Source organism: Clupea harengus, chromosome 24 (genome assembly GCF_900700415.2).
Source record: "Clupea harengus chromosome 24, Ch_v2.0.2, whole genome shotgun sequence".
Lineage (NCBI taxonomy): Eukaryota > Metazoa > Chordata > Actinopteri > Clupeiformes > Clupeidae > Clupea > Clupea harengus.
In genome coordinates, this window is record NC_045175.1 from 6,665,421 (window position 1) to 6,678,343 (window position 12,923).

At 45.8% G+C, this 12,923-nt stretch overlaps 1 protein-coding gene across 1 annotated transcript; it reads left to right on the forward strand.

The window, feature by feature from the left end:
* The first annotated feature begins 7,551 nt into the window (after positions 1 to 7,551).
* Positions 7,552 to 12,193, forward strand: LOC105896827 (zinc finger protein 182-like). Its single transcript, XM_031561771.1, has 8 exons — positions 7,552 to 7,714; positions 8,039 to 8,200; positions 8,283 to 8,344; positions 9,545 to 9,611; positions 10,220 to 10,454; positions 10,634 to 11,283; positions 11,470 to 11,524; positions 12,036 to 12,193. Exons 1-8 carry the CDS (start codon positions 7,706 to 7,708, stop codon positions 12,191 to 12,193), a joined length of 1,398 nt encoding a protein of 465 aa, XP_031417631.1. The 5' UTR covers positions 7,552 to 7,705.
* The last annotated feature ends 730 nt before the right edge of the window (positions 12,194 to 12,923 follow it).

Consider the following 12,923-nt stretch of genomic DNA (forward strand, 5'->3'; position numbering starts at 1 on the left):
TGACTTGGTTGGACGTCAGCTGGAGGGTCTCTGAGAGCTTGATGCAGTAGTTCATCAATGCGTCTGAGGTGAGGTGCACATCGGCTTTGCGTAGGTCAATTGAGCCTGGGAAGCTGAAGAACCGGCCAAACACCACTTCGTAAGGGGACAGGCCCACATCTTTGTTGTGTGTAGCTCTCATGCTACTCAGCGCAATGGGGAGCGCGTCCACCCAAGGTGTTCCTTCTTGATGCATCTTTGCCAGTCTTTCCTTCAGTGTTCTGTTTGCTCGTTCCACCTGTCCTGATGATTGCGGGTGGTAAGGACAGTGAAAAGACCATTCGATGTTCAGCATTCGGCATACCTCTGCACAGACTGCTCCGGTGAAGTGACTTCCATTATCCGAACAGATCTGATCTGGTAGGCCATAGCGAGGAATGAAATCTTTGACCAGCACTTTGGCTGTGTGTGCAGCTGTTCCTCGGCGGGCAGGGTAAGCTTCAATCCAACGAGAAAATTTGTCGATGACCACGAGGACGTCTCTGTATCCTTTGCACGCCGGCAGTGTGATGTAGTCCACTTGGAGGCAACGAAAAGGACCAGGGGGGGCAGGGACCTTCAGCATGGGAAGTTTTACTTTCCGATCATGGTTGTTTTTCATGCAGGTGACACATCGCTTAACAACATCTTTTGCCACGCCGGTGAATTTTGGATTCCACCAGACCTGACTAAACCTATTGCGCATCTTTTCCACACCCACATGTCCTAGTGAGTGAAGTTGCGTGGCTAGGTATGGCAGTAAGTTCTGAGGGGCCACTGTCTTCGTTCCCTGTCGCCACACCTTGTCATCGTGTAGTTTTGCACTGTTTCCCATCCAATCCCACTTCTCCTCTTGGCTTGAGGCATTTTGCATCTCCATTATGCTCGCTAAGCTTTCCTTCCGCCATTCTTCGTTTTCAGATTCCTTTCTCAATCGAAGGCATTTTGCGTAGTCGTTTTCCATTCCGAGGTCCGTTTTCATTTCAATGTTTCCATTTCTCCTCCCCTCTTTTGTCTTGCTGCTTTTCTGGATGCGTCATCAGCTAGGGCGTTACCACGGGCTTCTGGGGTGTCCAAGTGAGTGTGAGCTTTCACCTTGACCACCGCCAGTTCTTCGGGGAGTAGCATTGCGTCCAATAAGTCTGCTACTAATTGACCATTTTTTATGGGCGTGCCTTTGGCCGTGACAAACCCTCGTTGGGCCCAAAGACGGCCGAAGTCCATCACGACCCCCAAGGCGTAACGGGAATCGCAGTAGACTGTGGCAGACTTTCCTTCAGCCAATTTGAGTGCTTGGGTTAATGCTTTCAATTCTGCTTGCTGTGCTGACGTTCCGGGATCCATAGATCCTGTTTCCAAGACTTCGTGTTCCGTTGTGACAGCCCATCCTGCTCCCCGGATGCCATCCTCCACCAGTGAAGATCCGTCAGTGTACAAGACAAGCTCGGGGTTGTGGAGAGGATCTTCTTTCACAAAGTGTTCCTGATCCATCAGGGCGATCAAGTCTTCACACACATGGTCATCTTCTTCGTTCGTGGCGTCCGTGGGGGCAATCATGGTTGAGAGATTTGAGACAGAGGCTTTTTGGAGGGAGATGTTGGGTGCTTCCAGCACGGCTTGCCAGTTTCCCCAGCGGCTATCTGAGACGCATGGGACTTTCCTGCCAGCCAGCAAGGCATTCACAGAGTGTGGGCAACGGATGGTGATCTTCTGATCAAGCACAAGATTGGTCACGAGTTGGTTGGCGAGGTACACGGCTTGTACCGCTCTCAGGCATGGGCCAAAGCCCAGTGCAGTTGTGTCCAATTTGGCCGAATAGTAGCCCACAGGTCTCCACAATCCTCCATGTTCCTGTGTCAGTGCTGATGTCATGAACCCACGACACTCATTGACAAAGAGTGTAAAGGGTCTCTGCACATTGGGAAGTCCCAGGGCGGGGGCTTCACACAGGCAGTTCTTCAAATCCTCAAAGGCTTGTCGTGCTTCGGTTTCGAGGCTGATCTTGTCTCGGGAGTCTGGTTTTCCTTTCAGCATGTCGTTCAATGGTTGGGCGGTCTCCGTGTAATTGTCCACCCAATTCCTGTTGTAATTGCAGATTCCCAAAAAAGCACGTAGTTCTTTGATTGTTCGGGGTTCGGGGGTTTTGCGAATTGCCGCTGTCCTGTCATGCGTGATCTCTCTTTTCCCTTGTGAAATCTTCTGTCCAAGGTAGACGACTTCTTGTTGGGACATCTGTGCTTTATCATAACTCAATTTGTGACCCATTTTGTGCAGATAGTCAATCAATGCTCTCGAATCCGTGTCGTGTTCTTCCTCCGTCTTAGATGCAATGAGAATATCGTCCAGGTAAGTGATGACGGCTGAGGTTAGGCGTGGAGCTTCGGGCAGAGTCAGGTGTCGTCTCAGGGCCTGGTGGTAGATGGTGGGGGCTGATGCCAGCCCTTGCGCAAGGCGAGACCATGTATACTGACACCCATCAAATTGGAAGGCTAACCACTTCTGACACTCAGGTGCCAATGGCACGGACCAGTAGGCGTTAACGGCGTCGAGCACTGTGAAGACCTTGTGTGCTGGCGAGAGGTCTTGGAGAAACTGGTCACCAGAGGCCACAACTGGACTCAGGTGGGCGAGTCCTTGATTGGCCAGACGGTAGTCCACCGTCAGTCTCCAGGATCCATTTGGTTTCTTCACAGGCCACACGGGGGCGTTGGAGGCAGACTGAGTCTTGTAGATGATTCCTTGGGCACACAAATCTTTGATGATTGGTTTCAGTCCGTCGACAGCAGCTCGGTTGAGCGGGTATTGTTTTACACTTGGGGGAACTTTTCCAGTCAACATCACAGGTTCCATTTTCAGCAGGCCGCAGTCAGTCTTTCCCTTGGCCCAGACGGGGTGATCTTTGAGATCTTCTCTCTGCAAGCTCCTCAAATTCCACGACATTCTTCCATCCTTGAACTCGAGGCTTGTGTCCATGAGCAGGAGAACGTCCATCCCTAGCAAAGCTTCGCCTAGGTCGTCCCCTAGCCATAGAGTTGTCACCACGCTTTTGGGGCCGATGGAAAGGTTGATGGGGTCTGTTTCTGAAAGTCTGATGCCATGTCCTGCTGCTCCTTTGGCTGTGATGTGTGTTCCAGACATCGGGGGGAGGGGCATCATCTTCTTGGTAGGGACAGTTGTATATTCAGCACCAGTGTCAATTAAAAATTCAATTTCCAATTCGTGATTAATAAGAGCGGTAACGTAGAAACTGTTTGTGTTTCTTCGTCGGTGGACAGCAGCAGCGATGGCACACAGAGAGGGGGTTTCTAGTCAATCGTCTGGTTGGCCCAGTCGATCGAGCTCCTGCAGGCTCATTGCTTGAAGTTTCCTGATCCATTGTTTCCGGCCCTCCTCACGGTCGTCCCTTGGATCGTTGTGTTGACGGTCATCCTTGTAGTTCCTTGCGTAGTTCGATGCGTCGTTTTCACTTGAACTGCTACGTGGACGGTCAGGGCGTTTTGGTTCTTTGCATTCTCTGCGCCAGTGACCTTTCTTTCCACAGTTGTGACAAGCAGTGTTCTTTTTATCCGGGGCGGGTTTCTTCTCCCCGTTCTGTTGCGTGAGGGCTCTGATTTTGATCTGTTCATCTCTTTCCACTTGGTAGCCGACGTTCATGACTTCTTGAAGTTGCTTGTTGTCATCTTCCCATAAAGTCATTCTGGTCTTTATACCCTTTTGGAGTTCAGGCAAGATCTGTTGCAGGTACAAGGTCTTAAGAGGTGTGTCGGTTGATGAGGGGAGTGTGTCCAAATCAAACTTCGCTGCGTGTCCTGAATGTAGTGTGTAGCATTCCAGGAATCGATCGTTGAAATCGTCCAATGTTTCTCCCTTCTTTTGTAAGCAGGCAGTGACCTTTGCCCAATTCAGTTGAGACTTCGCGTTGGCAACAATCCAATCCTTGATCTTGGCCCATCCTGCATCGAGGCCCAGTTTTTGAGGACCCAGGGCCTCTTCCACGGCTGCCCGCATAAGTGTGCGCTCGCAGCTGTTGAGGTGTTTGTGAAGGATAGCCAGGGCATCATAAGGATGTAAGTCATAGAGCACCTTCAGTTCCTTGAGTGTCATCCATGGCTTCAGTCCGCCCCTCTTTGGGTGTTCCATGTCCTTGCTCCATTTCTCAATCTGATTCGGGGGGGCAGGTTCATACATAATGGTGGTCCCTTCTACATTCTCCATGCGTTTGACTGGTCTTAGGTTTCTGATCTCTTCATCAGCATCCTCAACCCTCTCCTCACACATCACGAATTTTGCTGCTTGCCTGCGAGAGGCGGCACCGTGGGCTCCCTCCGCACCACGTGTGAGGCTCATGTCCCTATCATCGCGCACCACGGAGTCCCCTGTAGACGTAGATGCTTCCTCGGTGTGGGAGGCTGCGATGGGGCTTGTAGGCACAGATGCGGCCTCGTTGCTTTGTGGTGGGTGCTGGTCCTGTTGGTGAAGATGTTGTCGAGGAGTGGGAGCAGGGTGGTAGGGCTGTTGAGAGAGGTATGGCAGTGGGTGGGACAGGCTGGAGTGGAGGGGGTTGACAGGTGAAGGCATCATCGACATCGGTTGGCAGGGCGCGCGGGGGTATGGAGTACTTTCAATAGGCACGTGGTCTCCTGGATAGCTGTCATCTGGGGAAGCAAACATGCTTGTGTGAGGATCCCGCCCATAGCCACTAGGGAGCGCCATGCTTGTGGGTTCCCTCCCAGGGCCACTAGAGGACGCCATTCCCAGTTCGTAGTGGGGGGGAGGTGCTGAGGGATTTGGATACATCCCTACGACCGCCCCAAATTGGTCCCGCCCTCCTGGAGGACCCGGCCATCCTCGGGGTGAAAACGCCAGTCCGTCCCTGGACTCACGTGCCTCAAGTTTCTTATTCAGTTCCGCAACCTCTCGTTTCAGCTGTTGAATCAAATCAGTGGTGTGCTGGCATTCCATCCTTCCCTTGTTATAAGCATGGTGTACAAACAGCCGCTTACATTGAGACATCAGCAAAAAAGCAATCGAAACACTCTTTGTCTTTTTCTTTGCCCAAGACTCATGTGAAGTGTGTGAAGAGACAAAGAAAGCACATTGGAATTAAAATTACAGCTAAATAAATTGGGAAAGGGATTGAGTGATCTGGGTGGGTCTCTGTTTTCCAAGATCATCCAGATGGCTCTACCCGTACTCATCCCTATCGTCCTGATCTATATCGCCATCAGAGTGTCCCTCTCTGTGCTCCATGCCTGTACTTCCCCCACTCCCAAGTTGGCTGCCCTGAAGGCCATACCGGAGAATGGAACTCCCCATCCCCCGACCCATCTCCCCAGAATTGTTTAGATTAGGATAGTCCTGCTTTATGCTTCCTTTTACTTTACCTTCCCCTCCCCTCTTCCCCCAACTTTCAGTAGGGTTTCCCCCGAGTGACCCAAGAACCTACACTGGATTTCCCAGTGTATGACAAAGTATCCTTGTTTTATTATTTCCTGTCCTTTAGTTTCCAATTCCTTACCCCCCTTCCCTGTTTTGTATTTTCTTTCCATATAATCATACAAAAAAATGTCAGAGCCATGAAAAATGTTTATTGTTTAGATTTTTTAGATTTTCCAGAAATACACTGTTGTTGTTGATGTTTTAAACTTTGTTTAAGAATGATCAAAAGGGAGGAATGTTAGATTCCAGTGATATTTCTTATGTTCCTAAAAACTTGTACATGGCCCTCTCGTCCTGTTGATGTGTGGAGGCCCACATTCTTGGTTGTGTTAGAAAGGATGGAGGCCATATGCCGATCCACCCGGAGACAGCGCCGCTGTGGAATGTATATGTTGTGAACCATCCTAGGCCTGGCTGAAGGACATTGATGGACTGTCATGGCCATGCCTGTGTACGAGTGTACGTGTCAGAAGAATTGTTATACATTCGTGTTCGTTTACGTAATACCCATAGTTAAATTACGTGGTGCCCAACGCTCCACGTTCAGATTCCAGCTCGCGACGAGAGAGACGGACCGTTTCATCTTCCGAAGACCCCGACCCGCGGCGACTCTCAGAGCTCTGTTCCACTTAGACTTAGAATACTTAGACTCAGAAAGTACTTAGTGATATTTCTTGTCTGCTACAATAAATATCTCTGGCTCTGATCCGAACCGCTCCAGCTTCATTGATTGCAACAACCCACTACATCACCCTTTAGAATTAAGTATATTAGACTAAATACAGGAAGAAATCTATCACATGCCGTGCCAAGGAGTGTTTTCGATTCCCTGCCCAGATGTGAGTGGGTAGGGAACAAACTCTTTGAAGTACTTCCCTCTGGCAGGAGGCTGCGGTCCATCAGGACCAAAACCTCACACCACAAGAACAGTTTCTTCCCGGCTGCAGTTGACCTCATCAACAAGGCCCGGGACCCCCCCCCCCCCCCCCTAATATGGACTCTTATCCCGCCCCCACCCCTCAAGTCTGTGTTACATTAACACACACACTGTAAAACCTGATGAGTAAAGTCAACTCAAATAGTTCTAGGAAACCGATTGCCTTGAACCATTTAAGTTAAATAACTAAAATCCTTTTAGTGAAAAAAATTGATTAAATGGAGTATTCCTAACTCAAGTATTTATTGTTAGGTATACTTAAGTAAATAAATGACTGGTACTAACTCCATTCTTTGTATAGAACTTAAAACATATTCATTATTTAAACTTATTTGTAATGTTTGTATGAACTCATTAAAATGATGTATAAGCAAATATATGATTTATGTCTGACTAACTTAAATAGTTTGTGTTACAACAACTCAAAATGGTATAGCAGCTACTCAATTCATTTAAGGAAACTGATTGCCTTGAACCTTTAAAATGAACTCAATTCAAATACTCAGTTAGATGCAATTAATTTATTTGAACAAATATGATGCTTTGACCACAACATTACACATTATGCCATTATTACACATGAAATTACAAAAAATACAATCGTTACAAAAAATAAATCACTGAATACATTTGGCTCACAACAAACATTTTCAAAAATGATAAACTGAAAGGTTGAAACTTTTTTTTTTATGTATTATTATTTGTTTATTTACTATCTCATTCCTTTCTCCATCCCCCTCTATTAACAAAATGTCGGGCTTGCTTAAGAACTATCTTAACTAAACTAACTATGCTATCACCAATAGACTGAATCCCAGACACATATTTCCTCTGATACAGGATTGCCCCTAATTAAACTAGGTGGGGGATCGTAGTCCCTCACATTAAGACAAGCCAGATATGTTGATGTTGATGTTGAGCCTTATGCCGTAAACCGATTGTGTCTGAGCATGCGCAATGTGAGGGACTACGATCCCCCAAAGGACTACCATCGTGTAGCGACAGTCATGCACGGATAGCATATGAACAATCCAATGTGAACGTTTTTACAGTTACACTCCTTGCCATGTGGTAGCGCTAAAGAGGTATGCTCGCCATATTTACCACAAGCAATAAAGTTCGAAGAAGATTACGATTCACTTCTCATGTTTGTGTACCAATGGGCACTGCCATTGGGCAGAGACTTTGCCCAATGTTTCAGTGTACACATCCTCGTTGTTGTTTCGAAAGTAAAATGTGTTCCGAGCAATGCATTGACTCTCCCTCGATTAGCACTAGCATTAATATCGCTGTTGACCACATGAGTTGATCATGGACACCGTAAGTTCACCATTAAAAAAAGGACCCGGTAGCTTTTTTACCCGGCCGGCTGACATAAACTATAGTTTAGGCCTATATTAATCTTGAATTTCCCCATATAGCCTAACTCTCAGAACCAGATAACCTAGCTTGTGTATTTGCAAAATACACTAACAATATACTAAGCTGACAAACAATGAATATATGAAGTGTTTTCGTCGACATTTCGACACTGGCGACATTTCGACACTGGTGTCCAAATTATACTGTGTAATTATATTTACTTAGCCTATTATATTAGTTTGAATTGTCCATTTTCATTTTTGTGATTGCGATGACCGTAAGTGTACGTGGCAGAACGTGATGTTGGAGCAACGGGAGTGGAAAGCGGACTCTAAACCGATGCTGAGTGGCCAGATCGAGTCCAATCTGCTCCTCAGGTTACACCTGGAAGACCTTGAGAGGAGACTAGAGGAGAAGGAGAACAAACTCACAGCGGCCCACGAGGTATTGGTGAACGTAAACCAAATCTCAGTCACGTTCATCTTTCTAGCAGATCTTTATCATGTGTTTGTGTGTTCTCCAACAGACCATCAGAGCTCTAAGAGATAAGGTCCAGTCACTGCAGGAGCAGCTGGATTTTAAGAAAGGGTATGAACTACAAGAGAAGCATGTTATTTAGTATAGAAAACCACTCTGATTTAAGAATGTGTGTTTTCGCTTGTGTTATACATCTGTTTTTCTGTGATAGATGACTGATAGATTAAACTGCATTTGCTGAACCTTTCTGTATAATTCCAGTGCAAGTGTTAGTGGGTTCATTCTCTAGACTTGCATTGGTGTAGGTCAGGGAAGTAACTTGGGCCGCGGGCCAGTATTTTTCCTCGCCACTAGGTGGCGGGCCGGAGTCTGGGTTGCTGCCTATTTAGACACTGCGATAGGTGCCCCTTATGTGACCTCGCAACAACTAGGCCTACATGGAGAATGGATAGGTCTACTAAAAATAAATGATAATAAACCATGTGAATGAGCCCATTGGTGGTCTGTTTGAATAATCTCATTATTTGAATGAACTCTATCTTAGCCCCCTCTGTCAATATAGCCTTGCCTATTGTGAATAATAGCAATGATAGGCTACTACTTGGAGTCTATCTTAGGCTACTTTTATTTCGAAATAGTTGGTTGACGCACCTCCTTACAATGTAACAATGTTTATTGTTTGGGGAAAATAGCGTGCAGAGAGAAGTTAGCAAAGAATTAGCTGGAAACGAAGTCTGAAGAGGAAAGTTGACAACCAAAACACAGCCTATAAAGGGGAATGGAAAGACAATTTTGCATTCATCTTACCCTGTTTCACTAATGGAAAGCCCATGTGTCTCATATGCAGCGAAGTTGTCGCGGTTTGCCAAACATAAACCTATGTTTTTTTTATTTAGCTCTGACGCAATAATCTTGTTGCAACACTTCTGTCGGGCTGAAGTTCAGTTAAAGACGAGTGATGAAATTAAGAATGCAAATCATGGTTCCCTGGTGTTCTCTCTCATTTCTGTTTAGCATCAGCTTGCCTAATTCGTGAGCCTGTCAACCGAAAAAAAAAACGTTGCCACGATCGGAATAATATGACGGGCCAAAAAAACTGGCCCGTGGGCCGCCTGTTGCCGACCCATGGTGTAGGTGGTCGGTATAGGCTTTTTTGTGTGTAAATATCTTTGTCAGAAGGACTTAAATACTACAACTAGTCATACAAACACAACCAATTGGCACACATAGAAACAGATATTTAATTTTTCATTGTGATAGCTGATGTCTTTTTTTCTGTTAACTTCACTGTGAGCTTCATTCTTTCTACAGGATGCACCAGGAACAGCGACTTTTAAGATCCTGCTATGTCCGAGCCAACAGTGAAGCCAACTCCTTGGTGACCCTTCCTCTATTATCAATGTTTTACTTAATTTATGTGTATGTTATTAGTAAACCATATGCCCTTTTCCAGGGATGTGACTCAGGGCCCAGTCCCACAGATCAATCCTGCAGTGACATCACAGAGGGGTTGGGAAGGGGTCAGGATGTGTCAGAGATGTGTTAGAGATTAAGTGCAGTGCATTGACCCTTTCCTTCATCTTAACACATCTTATGCCTTGTCAAATGGGTCCAAATGTTGTATACATTAAACAGATGCTTTGAATAGGACAATGAGGCGCGGTTGTCGCTTTGGATAAAAGTATCTGCTATATACCAGTCCTTTACCATTACCTTTACAATGGCAACATGTTATTCTTTACATTTGAAATCTTTCTTCATCCTAGTTAAAAAAGAGACAAACACAAATGTCATACTGTAACACATAACGTAGTTATGTAATGTAACAATGTGCAATGTTGCATTCCTAAATTTCCCTCAGGATTAATTGAGTATCCATCTAATACTGTTAAAAAAAATGCATCTCACATCCACTTCTATACAAATGTGATTTGGTTGTCTTTATAGGGGACATGCTATGACACCCCCTTCATGCTTTCTTTTTAGGTTCCTGTCGACCAACCCACTGTTTTCCTTTACGGCACCTCTGCCACCAACCCCACCGGCCTGTCATGCTCCGTCCGTAGTGCTGAAAAGTCACCACAGCATTTGACCTTAACTGTGAGTTTGGAGGACTGCAGACACACACTGAGACCAGATGGAGTCTTCAAATTACTCGAAAGGAAAAACGATGCTGGGGAAGACGATGGACGTGATATAGGTAGTCATTTAAACCGTGAAAGTAAGTAAAAGAGTCAAATATAGGCTGTAGTTGTATTCTTCAGAAGCTGCTGATTTGAAATTCAATAATTGTGTTATTTTAGCAGCACTTTAACTACAGAACAGCAAACATTTAAAGCAATGGAGATCTTAACGTTGTCTATTTTTGTCAAATATTTCCGTTTTTCTCACACCTCTTAGATGAAACCTTCTTCTCCCAGACGGAAGATTCTCTTCCATCTGAGGTGCGAACACGAGAAGAATGGACGAACGGACATTATTCCTGCAGTCAGTGTCGTAGGACGTTTTCGCAATCAATCCTCCTTAATCTGCACCTGAAAATGCATGATGTTTCCCCTTTTAAATATTTGCGTCACTCTGGGCGACAATCACACAGCAAGGGACAGACCCATGAATTGTCATACTCCTGCAATCAATGTGGCAAGACTTTTTCTCAGTCAAACCATCTTAAAATACACCAGAGAGCACATGAAAGACCCATTGAATCTCACCAGTATGTTAAAGATGAACAAAATATCCTCCAAAAAGTGTCCTATGACTGTGATCAATGCAGTAAGACTTTTCCTCAGAAAAACTACCTTAAACTGCACCAGAGAATGCATAGAAGGCCTACTCAATCTTCAAATCATGTTAAAGATGCAAGAATGTCCATCAGAGAAATGACTTATCCCTGTGATCAATGCAGTAAAACTTTTCCTCAGAAAAACTACCTCAAGCTGCACCAGAGAACGCACGGTAGAATGTTACCCCTCAAAATTGCCAGTTCAAACGAGGGACAAGCACAAGAGAAGAAAAGGACTTCGTCTCCGCAGTGCAGAACATTTGGGAGCGTTTTTTCAAGTAGTGTCTCTCACAAAGTTCGCCAGAGATTACACACCAGAGAACACCTATGTGCTTGCACTGCTCATGACGAGACTTTGTTAAAGTCAAGTAACCTCTATGCACGCCAGAGAAGACACAAGGGCAAGACCAACACGTGCAGCGAGTGTGGTAGGTGTTTCCCGTGTCTGTTCCAGGAAAGGCCCTTTACTTGCACCGGCTGCGAGGATGTCCGTAAGCTCAGTCTGTTCGGTAAACTCCAACAGCACCTGAGGCGGCACGCTCAGGAAAAGCCACATCAGTGCTCGCGGTGTCCGATGAGGAGCCAGAAATCATGAAAGAAGCCATCCAGGAGGAAGGCTCTGAACCTGTACCTGGGCTGTGACAGCACCTGAGGCGGCTCACACAGGAAAGTCCAGGTTAGATCGCACCAGGAGCCAGAAATCCCGGAAGGAGGTATACAGGAGAACCGCCATAGAGCTGCGCTCGGTGTTCCGAGACGTTCGCTGCCTGTACTCTCAAGATGCACCAAAAGATCCTCGGGGGGGGGGGGGGGGGGGGGGGGGGGGGGAGAAGAGGAGAAGACGACAAGACGAGATAGATAGCCTTTAAGCTCACGAGCGACAACACAGGGGAGAGGAGCATTCCCTCAACCAGTACTGGTGCAAGCCTTTAAAAGACTCACTCAGTGCTTTAATCCCACAGGAAGACACACAATAGAGTATAATTATAAGTGTAAACTTATGTGTTTTGACTGTGGAAGAAGCTCTGCGTTGTGGCCCAACTGGAAGATCCACAGGGGAGAGACCACACCTTTGCTCTGGAGCCCTCAGAGGGACCCCACTGGAGATTGGAGGCTCCTACCACCTCACCATCTATGGGGACAGCTTCAGTCCCATGACCATACCACCTCCACACTAGAAACAAGCACACTGGACACAGAAACACATGTATGTATTCAAGACTGAGACTAGTGTTTGCTGAGCTGTGTTCTTTTGAACACCAGCAGATGACGTTAAACAGTAAGAGGTTTAGGATGCGAGTTAATTTTTCCTGAGATAGCATTAAATGAGGTGGTTGACTCTTGACTATGTAACTTTACCATGCTAAAGCCTTAATACACTGCCATAAGAAACAGGCAACTGTTTGAAATTTAAGATAATGTGGACATTTGTGAGGAAATATATGTTGGTTTTATTGTTTTGTTTTGCTTTTGCACAAGAGCTTTTTGATGCAAGTGTGCAACAATTTTGTGACAGCGGCGCTGTTGATTTGCAAACACTCACTGAAAGCCGTGAAGTAGAAATATAATATATACCAGTGGACTGCTGTGAGTAATTTCAGATTATTATTAAGAGCAAGCAATATTGGGAGGAAACTGGCCTGAATACCAAAGTGTCCGTAAATTCATAACGAGATTGAATGAAACTAAATAAACATGTATGTTTTGTTCAGAAAGGCAGAGGTAGAGTGAGTTATTTGTGAATTGCATGAGGGAATAGGGTCTGGGCACAGTAGGCAAATAGTCACAAACTGAGAGTGACTTAGATCTTTGAGTACCGGTATGTATATATAGTCACAAACTGATTGTGACTTTCTGCTATTATGTATGTATATAGTCACAAACTGATTGTGACTTTCTGCTATTGTG

Coding starts and splice junctions, on each gene's coding strand:
- LOC105896827 (XM_031561771.1), top strand. Junction 8,201..8,282: donor AACTCACAGCGGCCCACGAG/GTATTGGTGAAC, acceptor GTTCTCCAACAG/ACCATCAGAGCTCTAAGAGA. Junction 11,284..11,469: donor AGTGCAGAACATTTGGGAGC/GTTTTTTCAAGT, acceptor TGTCTGTTCCAG/GAAAGGCCCTTTACTTGCAC.